Source organism: Cynocephalus volans, chromosome X (genome assembly GCF_027409185.1).
Source record: "Cynocephalus volans isolate mCynVol1 chromosome X, mCynVol1.pri, whole genome shotgun sequence".
NCBI classification, from domain to species: Eukaryota; Metazoa; Chordata; class Mammalia; order Dermoptera; family Cynocephalidae; genus Cynocephalus; species Cynocephalus volans.
This window is the reverse complement of record NC_084478.1, coordinates 69,918,007-69,939,597: the sequence shown is the minus strand read 5'-3', so window position 1 is coordinate 69,939,597 and position 21,591 is coordinate 69,918,007. Positions and strand designations below refer to the sequence as shown.

The 21,591-nt window shown below is 41.8% G+C and overlaps 2 protein-coding genes across 4 annotated transcripts in view; one reads left to right on the top strand and one right to left on the bottom strand.

Moving 5' to 3' along the window:
* Positions 1 to 371: 371 nt before the first annotated feature.
* LOC134367540 (A-kinase anchor protein 4-like) lies at positions 372 to 8,694 on the bottom strand. The gene is made up of 5 exons (XM_063084281.1): positions 8,599 to 8,694; positions 7,489 to 7,539; positions 6,875 to 6,976; positions 1,625 to 3,730; positions 372 to 527 (listed from the first exon to the last, which is right to left on the bottom strand). The coding sequence occupies exons 1-5, from the start codon at positions 8,692 to 8,694 to the stop codon at positions 372 to 374; spliced, it is 2,511 nt and encodes an 836-aa protein (XP_062940351.1).
* Positions 8,695 to 14,742: 6,048 nt separating this feature from the next.
* The window catches only part of CCNB3 (cyclin B3), a 65,619-nt gene continuing 58,770 nt past the window's right edge, over positions 14,743 to 21,591 (top strand). For all 3 annotated transcript variants that reach the window (XM_063083737.1, XM_063083738.1, XM_063083736.1), the window contains exon 1: positions 14,743 to 14,801. The gene's annotated coding sequence lies outside the window, so the exon portion shown is untranslated. The remainder of the gene's footprint in view (positions 14,802 to 21,591) is intronic.

Sequence of the window (21,591 nt, the reverse complement as noted above, 5' to 3'; positions counted from 1 at the left end):
AAACCAGATTACTCAGTGATTTGGACATCATTTATATCCCTGTATCTTGGGTGCTCAGAAAATAATCCAGAATGAGATCTGGACACAAATCCAACACTGTATCACCAGTCCTGGGAATTGGATCTATTCCGTCCCTTGCCTCAGATAAATCTGTCAAGAAAATGATGACACTTTTTTTTTTAAATTTTTTTTATTCATTTTCTAGCCCAGCTTGTCGGACACCCTGTACTGGCACAGTGTAACTGCTCAGATGTATTAGGAAATACAATCATGCATTGTGCAGTTCACTGGCCTGATGGTGAGGGGGCTCCAGCTGGGATGGAATGCTGCTGGGGGGAGTAGGATGGAGAGGAGTCAAAGGAGTTGTTAGCTCACAGGTTAGTGAGCAGCCAGTCTAGAAGTTGTTTTCTAGCCATGTTTCCCACGGCTTCATCCAGTTGTCGTTCCTTGGCAAACTTCATGACCTCTTGAAGAAGGTCTCCCACACTGTACCCCTTCTCTGCTGCCTTAGCTGAAACGTCAGGAAGCTGTGGAGAGAGCAGAGCTAGCTTGAGTCACCTGGTGCTTTTTGGAGGAAGGACCCGCTGGACAAAGTGAACACCCCACAGCCCTCACTCCTATGATTCTAGGATTAAAGATCTGGAAGGAGGCTGTTGACATAGCTTTCCTTTTTCCTTGAATCTTCTCTAATGACATTATCAAAATGCCAAAGGTACTTTGCTTTTGAGCTTTAAAAACAAACTCTGAAACCAACTGTGTTCATTAAATACTTCTCACCAGATGCTGGACCTTTCGGTTATTCTGTGCTAGTCAAGGTTTGGGGTAGACATTACCCCCGCCTCCCTAAGAAAGTATGAGATTGAGGGTTAGGAGATTACCTGGGTTCATCTCCTGGACTGAAAATAATTTGGTTAAGTATTTGGTTTCTCTGGAACCCATCTAATGTAAGAAATGCAGCTATGGTGTGTGTGTGTGTGTGTGTGTGTGTGTGTGTGTGTGTGTGACACACACACACACAGAGAATGTGTGTATGTGTATGAATAATGCTGGCCTTCATGGGATCTGAGGAGCAGGACGAGGGTGAGGCAAGTGAGGCACTGAGGGCATAAAATTTAAGGAGACAGGCACTTTCTGGGCACTTGTAGGACCTGTGAGTTTTGGGGAGGAATATAGAAATCATAATGAGACTAGTTTTAAATTGTTTCTGGCCAAAGACAAAATGGGTCCATGACACTTCTATTACCTCAAAGGGGAGGAGCTCCCTTTTTCTTTTTTTTTCTCTCCAAAGTCCTTTGGGGATCTTAAAACTCAAAACGTAAGACTAAAAAATCACTCCCCAATGTTTTACCAAATAGTTTGTTGAAACAGTCACTGATAAAATGAGCAAATCTCAATCTCCTCCTCTTGGTGGAAATACACAGGCCTTGAGGTGTCCACTGCCCCACTTAGCTAGTGGCTCAGCACTTCTGTGTCTTTTTATGAGGTGAAAGTATTTCATGAAGCACATGGTACAGAATAGACTTGAAAAGAAATTGGATCAATCTTAGGCTCTAAGTACAAGGCTGCCTCCCCGCCTCTGCCCATTCTAACCCTCTTTCTTCTCTTGCTTTGATGCATTCCTTACCTTCTCCAGTTGTCCGTCATCATCTCCCATGAAGTAGAGCATGGGCACATTAAACTGGGAGGCTGCAATCCACTGCAGGACAGCCTGGAGCTGCTTCTGCAAGTTACTTGTAGAACATTGATTATTGACGATGACTTCAGGCCCAGGAGAGTCTTGATTGTTCTGTGACATCTCACCATCATGACTACATCTGGCCAAGTTTGCTTGTTCTTCCAATTCAGCAAGGGCTGCGCCATTGCTGCTATACTTAGCCATGATAAGGCACAGCTTCATCACAGATTCTACCAGCTGATCTATAAATTGCCAGCTCATTTGCTTCATCCCCCTGATAAAGTCAAGTTCTTGATTGTCCTGGCATTGTTCTTCCCCTCTGTTAGATCTCTTGGACACAGAAGCTGCTTTGCTTGCCTTCTCAGAACGCTTGTTCTCACCTTCAGATAGATCATCACAGTTGAAGGGGCTCTCACTAAGCAGTTTCTGAATCAGCGTTAGAACAATGTTTGACATATCCAGCTTCTCGGAGTCCAGCTGTTGATTTTCCTTTAGAGAGGTGGATGGTCCAGGAGCTCCGTGAGTTTCTAGATGTTTCATTGACATTGCTTTGGCACTTTGGCCACTTCCACACTTTTCATACTGGGCACTCTGAGTCAAATAGTCCATGGTAGAACCAGGACAGTCTTCTTTGCATGTATCTTTGCCCTTGGCCTGCTGAGTCAGATGGTACTGGATCAGCATAAGGGCAGAGACAATTAGGTCCTTGGCCAGTGAATCTGTGGAAGGGCTGATCTTCTCTCTTTTCTCTTCTTTACTGGTACATGCTTTGGTAGTCATCTTACCTTGGTTTCCTTGCTTTTGGTTCCACATGGTCAGGCTCTCCTTGAGAATGTGTTCACCAACTTTCTCAGCACTGGTTAATGACTTGCATGGGTCTGGCTTCGTTTTGCCTTTGTCCTTCCCCTTCATTTCAGCTTTCATGGCTGAGAATTCAAGACTCTGGTTCTTGCATTTAGGATCATGGGACCCAGCTTTCAAAGATGCATATGACAGACTTTGAGACTTAGTCTCCTTCTTCTCGCCAAGAAGGGCACTAACCAGGCGCTTCAGTATGGCCTCCATGATGTCAGCAGCATTTTGTTTTCCATGGTTGAACAGATTCCTCTTGAGAGCCGAGACAAAATCTGAGTCGGTCATCAGGACTCCAGTAATATTATGCAAGTTTTTCATGCAGGAATCAATCAAATCAGACACAATTTCCTTGGTGTGCTTTAACAACACTCTCTTCAGGACCACACAGGCTGGAATTGGCTTGCCAGAACTGTGCACTTTCAAGGTCTTCATAACGGAAACCATCATGTCAGATGCTACCTGATTTGCATAAACCATGAGGCCTTTGCTGATAGAATCTGCAAAGTCTTTGCTATCTCTCTGGCACATCTGCTTGTCTCCACCCTTGTTCTTGTTGGATAATTCACTATACAGAAATGTCCTCTGGTCACCTTCCCTACACTCCTCCCCATTGCCATTCATTTCTGCAGAGGTCGCTTCCACAGCATCATGGGCCATTTCAGAAGCAATCTTGCTCACAGCACTGTGGGGGCTGTTTTTTCCTTTGTCCCCATGGGGTGGATAGATTGAATGATGAAGCCATTTGCTTCCACCTTCTAACTTCTCCTTGATTTCCTTACGGGCCATCTGGTTTACCAGAGAAGATAGTCGGTTGACATAGAAGGAAAGGTCATCCGTGGAACATTCTCCTTCAGGGGAGATAACTGCCCTCTGGGTGCTAGGAGACTTGGCTGGAGGAGTCGAAGGACCTTGGTTATTGTTGGTGTTTTTGGTTGCTGTCATTTCTAGATGTAGGCTTTGAGGTCCGTTGGCCACATAATCCATGTTCAGCTGATTGGCATAGACACTGTAGCAGTTCCCAGAGGGTATTTTGTGATATTCGCCATCTGTGTTTCCTATCTTATGTTTACAGCTAGAGGCTGAGGGGCTCAGTGCGTGTTGGAAACCCAAGGCATACTTCTGGAGATCATTGAGAAGCCAATTGAGGACACTCATGGGATCAGAGGGAGTTTGTTTGAAAAGGCATACAGATCCCTCCATCTGAAAAAAGAACATCTAGCTATAAGAGTTTGGGTAGGCTACTTCTTTTCCCCTTATTTCATTTCGTAGATATATCTTCTAAATTGCATAGATTAGGGACTTGACCTTTTAGAATTGGCATGGGAACATAACATTCAATTATATCCATTAGTACACATGTAAGCAGAAGTGGCAGCAACGAAAGCTAACAGTATATACATTTGTACACTTAACTATATACAGGTTGATGGAGTTTGGATGTGTTGTCCCCTCCAAAACTCATGTGGAAATTTGATCCCCATTGTGACAGTGTTGGAAACTGTTTGAGTCATGGGGGTGGATCCCTCATGAATGGATTAGTGGTCTGCCTAGGTGGGGAGAGTAATGAGTGAGTTCTCGCTCTATTAGTTCCCTTCCCATGAGAGCTGGTTGTTTAAAAGACCCTGGCACCTCCTCTCTCTCTCTCTCTCTCTCTCTCTCTCTCTCTCTCTCTCTCTCTCTTGCTTTCTCTCACCATGTGATCTGCTTGTACCCACTGGCTGCCTGCCGCTTTCCACGATGAGTAGAAGCAGCCTGAGTCCCATGCCAGATGCAGCTGTCCCAGAATCATAAGCCAAATAATTGTCTTTTCCTTATAAATTACCCAGTTTCAGGTATTTCTGTTATAGCAACACTAAACAGACTAATACACGGGTGTTATCAATATGCTTGTCAGTACCGTATGAGTATGTGTGTTTATTTCAATGTGTGAATGTGACTGTTGTGTGTGTATATGTACATTGACATAGGAATTCATTTGTGTGAACATCTCAACAGATGTGAGAATGTATCAGTCTGTATTGTTAGTGTGTGAAAATGTGCCAGTATGTGTATGTGTGTGCATATGTGTGACCATGTGTAAGCATGCGTAATAATGTATTTTGACATTGTTACCCATTGTATATATTTACTGTATAGGTCAAAATGTGCATACTAGTATATCTATTTGTACTTGCATGTGTCAAGATATGAGTGTGTATGTCAGTATGTCTCTGACTATAAAAATGAGCAAGTGTCAATTTGAGTAGTCTATGTATATGTTTATGATATAAACTCACTAGTATGTGTCATGAAGCTATAAATTCATTTATGTATATTAAAGCAGAAATTTACACATTAACATACACATTCATTAATATTATAATAGATTGATACATTATATTAATATAGTATCTATTGATATATTATAGATTAATCTATTATAATATTAATGAATGTGTGTGTTAAAATATGGATATGTGTAAGTAGGTGATTGTATAATGACTGTGTACATCAATGAATTGGGTGCCAATTTATGCTATACTTATATGCTATGTCAATGCTTGACAGTGTGTGTGTCGGTGTTGCACATACCCTGGCATTTGAGTATGTGTGTGAATACATGAGTGGGTATGTCACAGCATTCATGTCAATGTGTGTATCAATGCATACAAACGATTGTGAAAGTGTATCACTTTGTGTAAGTTTCTATGTGTGTGTGTCAGCATGACTGTGTATGACCATACATGTCTTTGCATAGACATGTATATTAATATGTATGTATGCCAATACCTGAGTCCATATAGTCACTGTATTTTGATCAAGGCTAGAGTGTGTTAATGTGAGTGTATATTTATACATTGTGTGTAAGATGGGTGTTTATGTATACTACATGTTGACATGTCACTGCATCTGACTCTATATATGACTTCGTATATCTTTGTATATGTGTGTAAGTCCTTGTATATGAATAGATCAATATATTGAGTTTGATATATCAATGCTTGTATGTGTTCCTCAATCACATGTAGCCAGGCCTGTGTGTATCATTACTTGTATAAATTATCTTTTGTTAATGTATGTAAATGTATATACTGATGTGCGTGTCACTTTGTATAAATTTATATGTGTACATCTATGTCTGTGACTGTGTATGCCCATGTATGGGTATGTGTATATGTATTATGTACACAGTGTGCATTCATCAGTAAATACCATTGCCCTCTTTGCCCCTCGCCTTGCTTCCTCTCTTCTCTTTTCACTGAATTCCTGGAAGTGTGAGGTCATGATCAGGTTGACAAATGGGCTTAAGTTACAATCAAGGAGATCTGCATTGTGTGTAGGAAATATGGGCTGCTCTTTTAAAAATAAACACCAGGTATAATTTATGCTTTTCTTAAGACTCCAAAATGGAGTTGGCCACCCCCAACTAAACCCAAAACTCTTTGGAGAATGTTATGTAACGTTTTTTCCTTGCTCTCACTATAAAGGTCTCTGGGGTCAGAAATGATGTTTTGGTTATTACTTGTTAGCCTAGGGACACAGAACAAGAAATATTTGATTCTTTTGTGCTAAAGCCAAATATCCTGTCCCAATACCAGCGACTCCAGGCTTGTAGGGATGTGGGGGTGACTTGTTGTGTGCTCCAATGCCCTTCCCAAACCTGGAGCCTAACATATAATTTGGGATACTTACACAAAAACAAGAGGATTATGTATGAGACAGTAGTGTGCAAATCTAATTGTTTCTAACTTTAAGTTACCCAACAGCCTGGCTAATCTCTTAGACAAAAGAGTGGAGACTAGGCACTCAAATTCTTGGTTGTTATGGATTTTCTCTGCTCCGTATCCCTCCTTCTTTTCTGTTGGATGTTGGGCAATATAGGGCACACAAGTCCATTACAAGCCAGCAAAGAACATTGCAAAAGATCTTGCTTATACACCCACATCTTTGTTAGGGTAAAAATAGCAAAATTCTGATTGGAGTAGGTACCTGAAAATCAGGAAAGGGCATTCTGAACCTCTGTGATTAGTCCCATTATTAAATAACTGGGTGTTGCACTTACTGTGGCCCTGAACTTAGGCCTGTGTTCTCTAGAATGTCATAGTGTTCAAACTAATGGGCCTGTTTGACCATAGTTTTCTTACCGTCTCTGAACCAGAGTCCTCAGACTTAGCATAAAGTATGGTTATTATTTGTGATAATGAACATGCTAATAATATTGATTTGATCAACACACATTGTGTACAGGTGATGGTAGTCAATGTTGTACCCCCTAAAATATGTATAATCCATTGTGCTTCAATTAAAAAAAGAACATTGGTCTTTTGTAATTAGAAGTGGTAGAATCTCAGAGGCTAAGTATACCTTAGACTGGTCTTGCTTCTCAGTGTCCTTGATCACGATAATCTCTTTTTCTTCCAGAGTCTCCAGGTTTAAGTCACCTTCTGAGCTGCAACCAGCAGCACCCTATGGAATTAAAGGGCGAGATTCTTATGAACAGATGCTTTTTGAGATTTCTCCAAGCTACCCCCCTAGGCTACCACTTCATGAATGTCATGTTTCCTATTATCCTTTTTCTTTCTGCAGGAGAGGTAGGCTTGTAATGCTAGCTAGTCTTTGAAGAATAAGACAAAGTTCCCTCCACCAATTACTACTTCCCCCTCCGAAGATGTTTACAAAATCATCAATCTCAAGGACCATATTCCATTAGTCATCATCCTTTTAGACAGGTTTTTTAAAGAACTTTTCTGACAGCTATCTTCCATGTTTTAGTTCTTTCAGCCCTACCATCAACTTAAGTGGCTTCTAAAATGAGACTTTATATCAAGAGTGACAGTAAATTAGGAACCAGGGATCCTGGGATCATGAGAATGATGGCTTTCCACCCTCTGCCACAGCTTTTCCCTTTCCTCATACTTGACTGATAACCCTTCTCAGCATTTTCCCACCCATTCCAACTCTTAGCAGAGAATACCCACCTCGGAGTCTTTATCTTCCACATTCAGGGTAGACACATCGACAAAGCATATCTGTATCAAATTAGGAGGATGAATTTAGAATAACTCTAGAAAAGGCTATTATTTCTCTTTCTGGGAGATGACAACAACAGCACTTACCTCACAGGATTCTTATGGGGATTAATTCAAGACAGTGCATGCAAAGCTTTTAGCGGAGTGCCTGGAACTTAGTAAGTACAGAGTAAATCTTAATATTGTGAGTATTAAGCAGACAGAATCTTAGCATTACTCTGTTTCTTAAATGAGAATACCAACCTGTCAGATAGAGGCCCAAAGTACAGTACCTACATGTAGTAAATGAGAAAACAGAGAAGAGAAGCAGCTTTTCCAAGTGACACAAACCCAAAGTTGAAGCTTGTGTTAGAATCCAGTCTCCCTGGCTTCTAGTTTAGGGTGCTTTCTACTACACTAGTGCTTCTCAAAATGTGATATTTTTACTGTTGATGATGTAGAAAATTTTAGGTGGTACATGTATAATCATTTCTGTGTTTAATAAGTGCATTTTTGTTGTGCATTGGGGAAAATACATACTAGAACTCCAAACCTGTGCTATTATTGGTAATGCTTAGGGTGATGGTGATTTTTAAAACGTAAGTTGATTTTGAAAACATTGCAAAAGCACATATTAAGTAAGTAATAGTATGAGTGGTACTTGAGCATGATAAAAAATATGAAATATTATGTAAATCACTTGAGGTTTGGGAAACTGAGCTTGAAGTATTTTGCACTCCCGAAGGGTCCCAGTGTAACTTACTGATAGTTAGGTGACGTTATTATGACTTAGGTCTTAAGGAATAGGGGTTAGTTATGAGGTAACCACTACTCTTCCCTCCCCTGTCTCCTCCCTAGCCCTCCCCTCTCCACCTCCCTTACATCACTCCTCACCCTGCCCCACCCTTCATTTATCCCTGTATCATGCGTGAGTGTGTTGGCTATGACAGACTTTACTGAGCTTGGTTGCTAGGAGAAGTCACAGTATCACCTTGCGTTAGTTTATCTTGGGCCCCAGGATATCTATACCCATATGGCATTTTTTTCTAATTTTTTGGTAGGAGTCCTTTTGTATCTTACCACTTTCCGGTCTTGATCTTTCTGTCCTGTTGGGCTGTAGAGATCTACCTTGCACACGCCCCTGCGGCTGCGTAACCAGTCAATATCATCAGACATCTGGAAAGAGAAATAAAAGAAATCTGAAATGCTTATATAGGGTTTTTAGAAACCAGGTCAGTTTGGATAAGAATCTCTGGAGAGGGTCCTGAACCCATCTCTGTGTTTTATATAGGTTTAGGCTAGGAGCTGGTAGGATGAGTAGTGGGGAAGGACACTGAAATGTTTGAACTTGATGCTCAGGATCATTATCTTTTAGCAAAACCCATAGTCTCCTTCAATTTAGACTCCCCACACCAAGTATTTGGAACCATGGGAGTATCATACTGACTTGGGAGAACATCAGTCAGGAAAAATGGTGGACCAGGGAAGCAAATTTAAAAAGAGGTCTAGAGACTGTAGGGATTACATTTAGTGATTTACTTCTACCCAACTTCATTAACTAAATATCACTTGTCTCCACATTTCTTTACCTACTTTCGGGCACCTTCAAAGAATCAAGCTCACCTCATCCCCCTCTAACTTAATTCTATCTAACTCTAGTCCAACCAGAATCTCATTACATTGAAGAAAGTGAAATTAGATAAACAGCTGTAACACGTCACTCAGGGTTATTGGAAAAGACTAAAGTAATACCAGTAGCGTAAATAAACAGCCATTTTAGTTAAAACAACACATGAGATTCCAACATATAGAACAAGGTCCTGAATGCTGAGAAAACTCAGTCTAATAGCCATAAATATGCCAAGACACAAGTCTCTGAGAGAAAACCAGACCTGATCCCATAGAATCAAGTTCAATTTTATTTTGAAAAGAAAAAATAATCTCTGCCAACTTACTTCTACAACCTTCCCCTGTCCCCCATCCCTACAACCTCCCAACTCAGCCTGGAGCTAAAAGGAAATGGCAGAAGCCAGTGATTGATTTTTGCTAAAAAAGACCTCAGATTTATCCTCGCAAGACACAGTTAAGAGCTCAGTAGACTTGTTTTGGTATCTGGGGCTTGAATTTGGTTTCTTTTTAAAATTTATCAAGAGAAATCCTTTTTGCCAAGTATTAAAGGGCTGTTGAATTCCTTTTTACCCTATATATATATTTTCCCCAAGCCTCTTTCAAAATTTAGACCTCCTTTTTCCTCTAGCCCTCCAAAACAGTCTCATTCTCTTCTCTCCCTTCCTCCCTCTCGCTTCCTCCCTCACCTCTCTCCCTTCTCTTCCCTCCCTCCCTCTCTCCCTCCCTTCTCCCTCTCACTCTCTCTCCCTCTTATTTCTCCCCACAACATTTTTATAGCAGCTATCCTTTCACATGATAATACTACTTTCCTACTCTTTACCATCCCTGCCACCCCCACTCCCAAGATATTTTTGGGCTTACCCTTCAAGAATCTCTATGAAACCTTGAAAAATTATAGGAAAAGCGCGCCCCCCCCACACACACACCCTCAGAAGAGGGAGTTTCTTTCCTTTTTTTCAAGACCTAGAAAACATTGGCCTAGAAAAAAAGGAGAGGCATAGAGGTCCCTCATGTCATTTGGATCCAGCCTCAGTTCAAGTCCTAAAAAACTGTAAAAAATAAAAATTATGAACTCATTACCTTGATAATGTTCTTTTCAACTTTTGGCTGAAAATGTGCCACCCTGAAGGGAGATGTGCCCCTTTCGATGGAACTGGGCAGTGCCAAGTTCTTGGGCACCTGCAGCTGGCTGCCACCCCCGTCAGCTGCTGGACCAGAATGATGGGCCAGACACATCCCTGCTGGCTATGACCCTGAAGTATGACAATGCGGTTTGGTGGGTCACAATGCCTGAAACTACAGCAAGCTGAGCAAAGGTATGGCACACTGGCAAACTCAGCGCCTTTTCACATTAAAAGCACATCAGGTTTTCTGCTGCAGGGCAAACTTTTTATGTTATCTCTAGGATAAAACACATATTTCTTTCACACTTTCTTCAGCTCATGACTCCTCAAGATTTCCCTTCTCTTCCTTTTCTTGCTAGACCTCCAGGCCAATCTAATTATATTAGTTAGCAGTTTGGTGGAGATCTGTAGTTTTCACATACAGAATTACCACCAGTTTTTGTGAATAAAACTATTAATTTTCACATGATAGGTTATTTCTCTTTGAGTTTCTCACTAGAGAATCAGACTGTTGTGGCAAGAGATATCTGGATTTATGTAGAAACAGAGAAATGTTGACCAAAGTCTTTTCTGGATATCCCAAATAAAATTGTGAACACAGAAAGTTGTAGGCTTCCTTAACAGTTCTGTGGTTTCACCTCACCATTAAGACATCTCTTTAGCTAGTGAAAGACAGAAGATGTCCCTACCATTATAAGTATCAGAGTAGATTATTACGTAGGACCTTTGAATGATTTTTTCTTCTCAGTTTGGATGCTGTGATGACTCTTTGTCTGCCTCAACATGTTGCATCTTTCCTCAACCCTCCATACTTTTCTAAACCTCAAGTGCCAGCTGGTACCAGAAATTCTACTCCATGACATTACTGTTTCTATAGAGAACAGTGATAGCAAAGTGTGGGGCTCTATTCTTAGGATTCTAGGTAATTTAAGTGGTCCAGCAAGCTCTGACCTTCACCATGAGACATAAGTAGGCCACAGAATGTCTGATCCAGTTGGTACAGGGTCAGCCTTTCACAGACTCCTCAAGCCATGAAAAGACTTAAGCCCCACTCATTCTTTTACATTCTGGCCAGTGCTGAATTAATTATTGGCCACTGTGTTATACTTTGAGAGGCCTTCAGTTTAGCCCCAGTTTGGAAACATTGGCCCACAGCCAAGTGGCTCTCACTGTGCCAAGTCTCATCTTGTCTTTCCTTGTCCTTTCTCTGTATGTCTCCACTTTAACTCCAGGTATGTGAATAAATGCATCTGAATTAAAAATCAGTTGAGATGATCTCCTAGATAATCGTTTCATATTCTTGGTTCTACCTCCATTTCTTCTCTCATGTTACCTCTGCGATTGCATGTGTTAACCCTGCTGTACAATTTTGAACGTGTTAGCTCATAATGTCAAAGAGAAACAGAGGCAGACATTTGTTAAAGGTGGCAAGACAGATTTTATTCAGGTCACTGCAGTAGGAGAGAGAGACTTTCGATGAGCAGAGCTCAACTCCACTGAAACAAAAGGTGGGGTATGCTAAAGGTATACTGAGGGACATGGGGGGAAGGGGGTGAGATTGGTCAATGTTATTAGGGCTCTGTGTTTGCTAACTGGTGCTTATCAAAGTTAGGCTCCTACTCTCCCACAGAGACTGAGAAACAGGGCCTTATCTTTCTTGCTTATATTTCAAAGGGATGGCTCCCAGGTTCTTCAGAAAGACACTCCTGAGTTGTAGAAGATACATCTCAAAGGGACAGAGGAAGGATTTGTTATGGTAAGTTTTCTGAAGTACATGTTCTAAGGAAAAGGAGTCAGGGCCGGTAGTTAGGTTTTGGCTGGAACAAACAGTAAATTCTTTTGGCAGTGTTAAGCTTTCTCAGGCAAGCATTTTAATGGGGCTGGGGTCATCATCCTATGGACATGGCCTTGAGCTGATAGAAAGTATATCAGTGTTTTTTCAAGTGTCTTAGTGGGGAGGAGGAGGGAGAGGTGGATGAAATTGTTTGTGCTGAAAGTTGCAGTTTTTATGGGCCAAGGTTAGGGCCTAGTTGAGAAGTCGGCTCAGAAAACGCTGACTTAAGTTTGGTCAAGAAGAGAGTCTTTGTTAATGGTGATCAGCTGAAATTCACAGTACAGGGTACCTGCTTTTCCTATACCACCCTTTTGTCAAGAAGAAACTTCTATGATTAAAGACAAAGTTGGAGCTCCTGTGTCTGTATCATCTCTGTGGAATAAGAAGCAAAGGCAGAAAATGTCCATGTATTCTTCAAGCACCAGAACATATATCCCTAAGAGATCACAGAAAAACAACAACAAAAAAACAAAAAACAAACTTTTATGTCTCCTGGCCCAGAAGAGAAAGACCATGATTTATGCCTGGAAAATATTTTACCAAATCCCCAAATTACAAAGAGAGAACTGCTATGGATGATTAGAGCACTGTCCCATGGCACTCCAATCCTGTCATCCTGGAGGCTAACCAGGAGTAGACAAGCGCAGCATTTGGATGCAAAACCAATAAAGAAAATGTAGGGAAAGAATCAAGGCAGACATGGCTCAGTCATAGGTCACAGCATATCCACTGTCTCTTCTTTCTCTTAAGCTGCTGAGGCTCTCAGACTGACCTGTACTGAGTGGGGAGGGGGGGTAGGTGGGGGAGAAGGGATATTCAAGTAGTCAAAATAAGAAATACGTTGTAAGTACTGTGTGAATATGTGTAAATAGTCTGTACTTAGGCTAGTCTTTAAGAGCTAAACATAGAGATGTTAAACACATAAGCCTTGGTTATCATTTTTTTCTAACCTTTTTCATCCGTTTTCTTACCTTGTTTATTCTACCCAAACATCTCTTTCACAAAAACTTGTGAAAAACAGTACAAATCAACACTTTAAATGTGCTTTCAGTTTGTATTTGGCTTGAAAAACCTATTAAGATAATAAAAGTGGGACCTGTGTTTGTAATGTAATTGTTATGAATAATGGCAAAAGGATATTAAATGAACTCTCAGCCTTCATGAAATCACTGTCTGCGTGTTAGTCCTGCTGAGTATCTTCCAGCCTCAGATTTAGCTTACCTAATTTAGTTTGTGTGATGACATTGTGACTCTTTGAAAAACGGGCAGTGATGCCAATGATTATGAGACACTGTTAATTGTGAACCGCTATAATTGGGAACACGACTTCTTTTCCTCCTGAATTGTTTTCCAGCCATGAGAACGCACAATGTCATTTGGAGCAGCTTCATTCAACTATACTAAAGTGAAAAATTACAGATCTATTCTGAATATCTCGGCAATGGTGCTGCATATTACTTCTGTCAGGTATGGATACTATACCTGTATTGTGCATATCTATTCTTTTCTATGAGTGATTGAAGGAGTGGAGGGAGAAAATTAAGGACTTTAAAAATCTATAAACATTCTCTCTCTCTTTTTTTTTAAAGTTCAGGGGGCAGCTGTTAAAAGTAAGTGAACTCTTTGGTATGTTGGGGATTCCTTTATAGGCAGGGGCTTAATTAGGCAGCTAAGGTCTGTTCTATTGCCATGTTGTAGAAAATGCCTTACAGCTATTTTTGAGGGGTGGGCTGGGCTTGGCAGGGCAGTCGCCATTTCTAGTCAGGCGCCTCCTTCTCTAATTGTGAAATTTCCCTCCTCTGATTTCCGTGAACATTTGCTTATGGTCAGTATAATTCATCTGACATTTACTAGATCTGGCCTTTTAGAGTTAATTCACTTTTCATGTTCCTGGATCACCTACATTGCAAGCCTGGAGGGCAGCTTTTGTTTTTCACTGTATCTGCCTCAATATTGGGCGCACAGCTGGACTCAAGAAAAAAAGTGACGGCTTTGGAATTTCAGGCAGTAAACAAAATTCAGAAGCCACGGAGTCATGGGATCTGTACTAATGGCCAAAAAACTTGGTTAGCTATGAGTGAGCAGGCGTCTTCCTAGAGCAGTCATTGTCACACTTTAACGTGCATCAACATCACCTGGAGGGCTTATTAAAACAAGATAATTGGGCCCCATCCCAGAGTTTCTCATTCTGCAGGTCTGGAGTGGGGCCTGAGAATTTGCCTGGTATTGTGTTTTACATGCATCATCTCATTTAATTCTCACACAGTCTTACTAAATGGGTATCATTTTAATCCCGATTTTATGAATGAGTGGCAGGAACCCAGAGGGCTATCTATGGCTGGTCATCCGGCTAGATCTGGTACTGGCCACTTCCATCGTCTTGGAGGTGGGGGGTGCATGTGTGTGTGCGGAGATTAGTACACCTTTTCTTTCTTCCAGGGTCTGGAGATCCAGAAGAGAAATTCCCTGAGAAAAAGTACAAAGGGTATCTACTCTGATCTTCTGGCCCCATCTGGTGGTTTCAAGTCTGACTGAACAAAGCGCTGATTCGTTATCCCCCCCTGCTGGTGAGAATGGTGGGGTCGTCCGGCCGCCTCTGGGAACCATTTTTTTTCTGACAGGAGCTTATTTCCGGAGGCGATTATTCCGAAGCGGTTGCTCTGAGGCGGTTACAGTGAGGCGGTTACAGTGAGGCGGTTAGTACCCTATCCCTCCGCCCCTCATCCGTGTTTTGTTTTGTATTGTTTTGTTTCCGTTTCCGACTGTTGGAGAACTTTCCGATGCATAGCTTTTGTTCCAATCCACCCGTGGCTTGCTAGCCATTACAAGAGCTTTTTGCCTTATATACTTATAAATATCTATGTATACATATAAAATATATCCGTGTCAGGGCTGGAGATGGAGGAGAAAAACTGGCGGAGGGAACTAGCCTGTTAATCAGAATTCTTTTCTTGTCAAACCAACAAACTTGGTCGGAACATCTGACAAAATAACCTTTAAAAAGTACTTAGATATTGTGTTAATTGGTGACAAAGTCTTTATCCTTTCCTCCAGATAGTGTCTTTATCGGTGAATAAATATTTTAAACATTGTGAAAACCGTGAAGGAGAGGAAGGGGATCTGGAAGCATGAAGCCTTTCAGACTCCCTCATATCATAGCACTTGTAGGCACCCTCCCCCCAACACATGTCCCTAAGGATTCCCCTGGTTTTAGGGATATTAAAATAGGGCGAAGATTGGCCTAAGTCCTCAGTCTTGGCAAGTAGTCGCGCTGTGGGGGATACAGGCTTAGACCTCCTGTGCCTCTTGCTCTCAAATCAAGGTGGCGGGATCGGGGTAATAAGTTCTTGTGGCCACTAGGAGGTCGCAGCTGTTAGAAACCGTGTTCCCACATAGTACAACAGCACTCCATACAAAAGGCCATTTTGAGGAGGCATTCCTCAAATTAAAAGGGAAAACTGGTGATTCCTTCTTGATAGAATCATTCCCCATCCTAAAAACTGCATTTTTGTGTATGTTGTACTTATTGATACATTTCCTTAATATTTCCTTCGTAAAGATGTGTGTAAGTTCAAGGAAAGCAGTGACTGTCCTAACTCTCTGTGTAGACCCTAACAATGGCTCATGTGCTTATTATTATTATTTTTTTTTTCGTGACCGGCGCTCAGCCAGGGAGTGCACCGGTCATTCCTATATAGGATCCGAACCCGCGGCGGGAGCGTCGCCGCGCTGCTAGCGCAGCACGCTACCGAGTGCGCCACGGGTACTTAGACACTCAGTAACTATGGTTGGTGATGTCAGGATAATTATGACAATTGTGATGGTGTTGACAATATTAGCGGGCTCAACAATATGTGTCCTCTGATATCCTTAGCAGTTTTATATTCACCTTGTGAATTTATAATTCAGTGATCACATTCTGCTTTGTGTTGTAGTTATTTTGTTATGAGCTTTATCTTTTCAAAAGCGGAATTCTTGAGAATGACTGTGATTTACCCATTTGCATTTATCCTGCAAAGGATAGCACAAGGTTCATATATGTTAATAAGTGCATAAAGGTATTCACATAATTGAAAATTAATGGTAATGCTTGCTCAAGAATTGCTATGCCCAGGACCATATAGAAGTGCTTGGCCAAGGCCAAGAATATTGGATCATCTTGATCCAAATTGCCTGGATTATTGTAATAGCTTTCTAACTGGTTCTATTTAGTCTTCCTTGCCACTCTTCAACATATCTTTTTTGAAAAAAGAACTGATGATACATTTTATTAGCTATTGTGTTATTTTTATAACAGCCTTATAGAAATGTAATTCACATACCATATAATTCACCCGTTTAAAGAGTACAATTCAATAATATTTTAGTATATTCACAGTGTATTACCATAATAAATTGAGAATTTTTTCATCATCCAGGAAAGAAATCCCATACCCTTTAGCTATCACCCCCCAGATCCCCTACCCCTATAGGCAACTACTAATCTACTTTCTATCTCTATAGATTTGCCGATTCTGGAAATTCAAATAAGTGGAATCATACAATATGTGGTCTTTTGTGACTGGCTTCTTTCACTTAGCATAACTTTTTCCAGCATGAAGTTGTGACAACACATGTGAAATGCCTGAGAGAAGCTTATTAGAGATTCAGTGAAGGGTTTTTATCGGGGCTTGGTCATGCAGCTACCCTCTGCCTAGTGCATACCAAGATTTCAGACTCCCAGGAGGAAAACTGGTGTTCAACATACACCATAAAGCAAATTGTACTAGTCTTAGGGTGGTGGGAACCCTCCCCAAATCCAAGTTCCCAGATGCTAGCCAAGGGCCAAACTTGCAAGTAGGATTTTCAGATGATAGCATTCTCAGGCCTGATATGTTAACTCTTTTCTGTATAGATTTTGATAGGGATTGTGTTGATTCTGTAGATCAATCTAGGCAGGATTGTGGTTTTAACAATATTAAGTAATCTGATCAGTGAATACTGTGGATTGATTGAATTGTGTCCCCCAAAGTTCACGTATTAGAAGCTTAACTCCTACTGTAACTGTTGAGTGTGGGAAATCCTATTATGGTAATTGAAAGTTGGGCTCTTGAAGAGGTGATTAGATTATAGGACCATGCCATAGTGAATGGATTAATAATGGTGATCAGGGGCATGGTTCTGAGGGCTTTAAAAGGAGAGAACTTGAGAACCTCTCTCTTTTTTGTGCCCCAGGATCCTCATTTGCAAAATGGGGATATTATCACCTCAAAGTATTGTTGTGAGTGTTATAACGGTGCCATACATATAGTAAGCAATTGATAAATATGAGCTATTATTAATGCTAATCACTGGAGATAGAACACAATATATATGATCCTTGCCATTATGGACTTTGTCTTCTTGAGCAAAGAAATAGGTAAAAAAAAATTACAAATAGCAATAATTACTCGAAAAAAAAAGTAAAGGGGCTGAGATATAGAGTATAACATAGCGGGAGGAGGGGGAATCCTCCTTTAGATAACATGGTCAGGGAAGGCCTTTCTGCAGAGGGGACATTTAAGCTGAGACTTGAACCTGGAAAATAAACTAGTAATTTAAAAGATGGAGGAAAGAATGTTCCAGGCAGAGAGAACATCATATGCAAAGATCCCAAAGGAGAGGGAGTTTAGTATATGAAAAGCTTTGAAAGACGACTGTTATGGCTGGAGTGGAGTGAATGAGAAAGGGAGTGGTATGAGATGAGGTTGATGAGGTAAGCGGGACCTTGTAGACCAGGGTAAGGAGTTTGTATTTTATTTCAAGTTCTGTGGGAAACCACTGAAGCAAGAGAGGGAGATGATACTATTTTTCTTTTTTAAAAAGATTGCTCTTGTTGCATTTATATTAAAGAAGGGTAAGATTGGAAAAGGGGGAGAGCAGCTAGGAGGCTCTTGACATTGAGCCAACAAGAAACTAGGTGGCAGTGGAGATGGAGAGAAGTGGATGGGTACAGGATATATTCTGAGGTAGAATCAACAGGACTTGTTGAAGGATTGGATATGGGATGGTAAGGTGATGGAAAAGAGTTTGATTCAAAGATGATACCCAGGTTGCTGGCTTAAGTCACAGGTTTGATGTGGTAACAATTTCGGAAATGGGTGACTTTGGGGATAATTAAGAGTTCTATTGTTGAGTTTGAGGTATCTGTTAGACATCCAAGTGCAGATTTGGAGTAGTAATTTGGATTTATGAGTCTGGAGTTTAGGGCCAGCTTTTAGATGATTAAAGTTGTGGATCTGGTTGAGATAACCTAGGGAGATTAAAAAGAGGGCCGGGGATTGTATGACTGTTTTGCCTTTAATATAGAGGCTATGAGATACTAAAAGGTGAATGGGCTAATAATAAAGCTAGGGATGTAGCTCAGTGGTAGAGTACCTGCTGTATATTCAGGAATGAAGTCCTAGATTTTATCCCTGCTGTCTCCATTTTCTCTTTCATTCCTCAGAGGACAGGTAAGGGTTATAAATTCCACAGGTGTTTTGTCAATTTCTCATATACGTTTCTTCTGGTTCCTAGCATAAAAAAGCAGGTGCCCAATAAATATTTGTCACACAACTGAACTAATGTATGAATGAACTGAAAGAAAGTATCTAGGTTGTAGTACCTGCCTTGCCACAATTTAGCTGTGTGATATTGGGCGGTTAGCAAGCTACAATTTTGTCATCTGTAAAATGGCAATAATAAAAGTACCTATCTTTTTGGACAGGATTTAAAGCAATAAAAAAATGTATAGCAATTAGTACAGAGGTAGTGCTGAATTAATGTTAACTGCTATTAGTTCCCTGCACTTCGAGTGCTCATTCATAAAATAGGGGCAATTACTTGTGCCCTGCTTCTCTCACAAGGCCATTTGTGAAGCAGGAGTTAATGTTTGACTCTATAAGGGTTATTAACATTAATTGGTCTCAACCTCCATTATGCAGCTGCTCTGCTCTTCCCATCCTCCAGCAGGATTATTTAAATGAAAACGCGTCTTTAAAGAGACCCAGTACCCACCGCCTCTCAGCCCAGCTTGGTCCAACCAATTGTACTCGAAGCCACGCCCCAAGCAAAGTCCATTAGCTGCAGAGTTCAATTAAAAAATACCCAGCCCCGCCCCTCCTTGCTAGGCTTGCGTACGTCGCAGCTGTTCATGTTGATTGCCCCCTTCTGGCCAATCACCACTGCACTTCCTCCTGGGCTTTACTTTTCAAAATCCCCTACTGGGACTATTGGAGGAAGCACCAACTAGGTTGAAACTGACTCGATCGCAGCGACGAAGCGCCGTTCATTTCCCTGGCCTCTCCTGATCTAGGGGTGCGTCCATGGTCTTTCCTGTGTGTACTATCTCCGTGCGAGGTAGGGGCCTTTGGGCTTGTACTGCCGACTCGAGGGTCTGGCTCTGTCGCCTGCCGCTCGGTCCTTGGGCGTGATTCCAGCCCGTTACACTCTTGCCAGGATACACGGTGTCCCTGCGACGAAACCTTTGTCTCATTTGTTCTCCTGTCAGCAGTGTGTGGAGGGAGCCCTGTGCGAGATCGGGTAAGGGATGTGTATTAGGGGGTGAGTGAGCAAAGTAAAGGACACTGGGTTCCAGCATTTAGATGGAGCAACCGGTGTATGTACCTGTACTTTTACAAAACGCCTTTTCACGAGTGAAAGAGTGAAAGATGGATTTCATCTACAAGTGCTGAGGGACCAGACGTATTTAAGACAGAGAATGCTACTTATAGGGTATCTTTTAAGCTACAGGTTGGAGGATATGAAGGGAGGATGGAAACGCGTCTTCGCTCCCTTGTTATCTCTTTGCAACCCGCTTCATCACTTGCTTTCCCACCATCCTCTGCTATGGTCCGCTTAGAATCCTGGAAGGTCAGAGGTCGAAGGGACCCTAGAACAGTGCCTCTTAAACTTTAAAGTACATGCAAATCACCTGGTGATACTGTTAATTTGCAGATTCTGATTTGGTAGGCCTGGCTTGAGGCCTGAGATTTTGGACTGCCAACAAGCTCCCAGGTGGTGCTAATATTGCTTGTGCATTGACCACACTTTGAATAGCAAGGAGGCTCTTGTCCCATTGTCTCATTTTAAGTGGGAAAAATGAGGCCCAGAGAGGGAAAGGGACTTACCCAGTGTCACCCGGCCAATTGGGGGGAGGGCCAGAACTAGTCCCTAGGCATCCTTCCCAGCCCACTGCTGCTTTATTGACACCACAATGCATTCTCTCCCCAGTGCCTAGCTGTCTGTAACCTGCCTTTACGTATAAAATGAAGTTTCCACTTCTTCCTGTAGACTGTCCTGATTAGCTTAGCTCTGCTGCCCCTGTATGGGTTTCAGCACCAGCCCTGGGAGACTGTCGGGCTGGGTCACAGACTGTAGTGGATTGAATTATGTCCCCCCAAAGCTCCTTGAAGCTTGAACTGTGTCCAAGTTTTATGTATTAGAAACTTAGACCCCACTGTGACTGTTAAGAGGGTGTGAAATCCTATTATGGTAATTGAAAGGTGGAGCCTTGAAGAGGTAATTGGGTTGTAGGACCCTGCAGTAGTGAATGGATTAAAAACGGTGGTTAGGGGTGTGGTTCTGAGGGCTTTAAAAGAAGAGTCTTTCTCTGCTCCCACCATCTTGAATGTGAGACCCCTGAGTCACTGTCACCACTACCAGATGGACTCTGGATCCCCCAGCCTCCAACTGTAAACAATAAATTTCATTTTTCTTTATAAATCACCCAGTTTCAGGTACTTTGTTATAAGCAATGGAAATGGACTAATACACAGACCCTTCACACCCATTGTGCAGACTGGGTCACCGACCCCTCATATACAGGTCACGAGCTAGGTTATTGGAAAAGATCCTGGGAGCCGGTGGCATGGTTGACATGCTTTATTCAGATGCAAGCTCAGTCCCCAGCTTCCTCAGCAGCAGCCCTAGTGACCTACCGGGGGGAGAAGGGACATCCTGGGGGTACTGTTGATCAGAGCCGTTCGTCCTTTATACTTAAGTCAGATAACCAAGGAACAACTGGGTGCACATGCGCAGTTACATCAGACAATAGCCCAGGAACACCTGGGTGCAGTTAACATATGTACATCAAACAGGCTAGGTCATGCTCGGCAAGATTCTGAACATCTGAGGGAGCCTGATCATTTGTCCATTTTCTTTACAGATACCCAATGGGGTCTGTAACACTGTTTAGTGCTTATGTAGGGGAGATGGAAAGTCTGAAAAGGGGAAAGGATTCTAGTTTTCTTGTCCAAGTAAGGCACAGGGTTCTGTAGGTGGTAGGAGTAGAGAGTGTTCTGCAGTGTCCTTTTATGAAAGGATGTTTTTGAGGGTGTCAGTCCCTTCGTCTCCCTATCCCAGGGGCAGAAAAACTAGTTTACCGAAGTGTGTGTTCCCCAAAGCAAGTGATCAGTGTTAGGATAATCAATTTGATATATGACCATCATCTGAATAACCTTATTTTCTCCGAGGTTTAGTTAACCT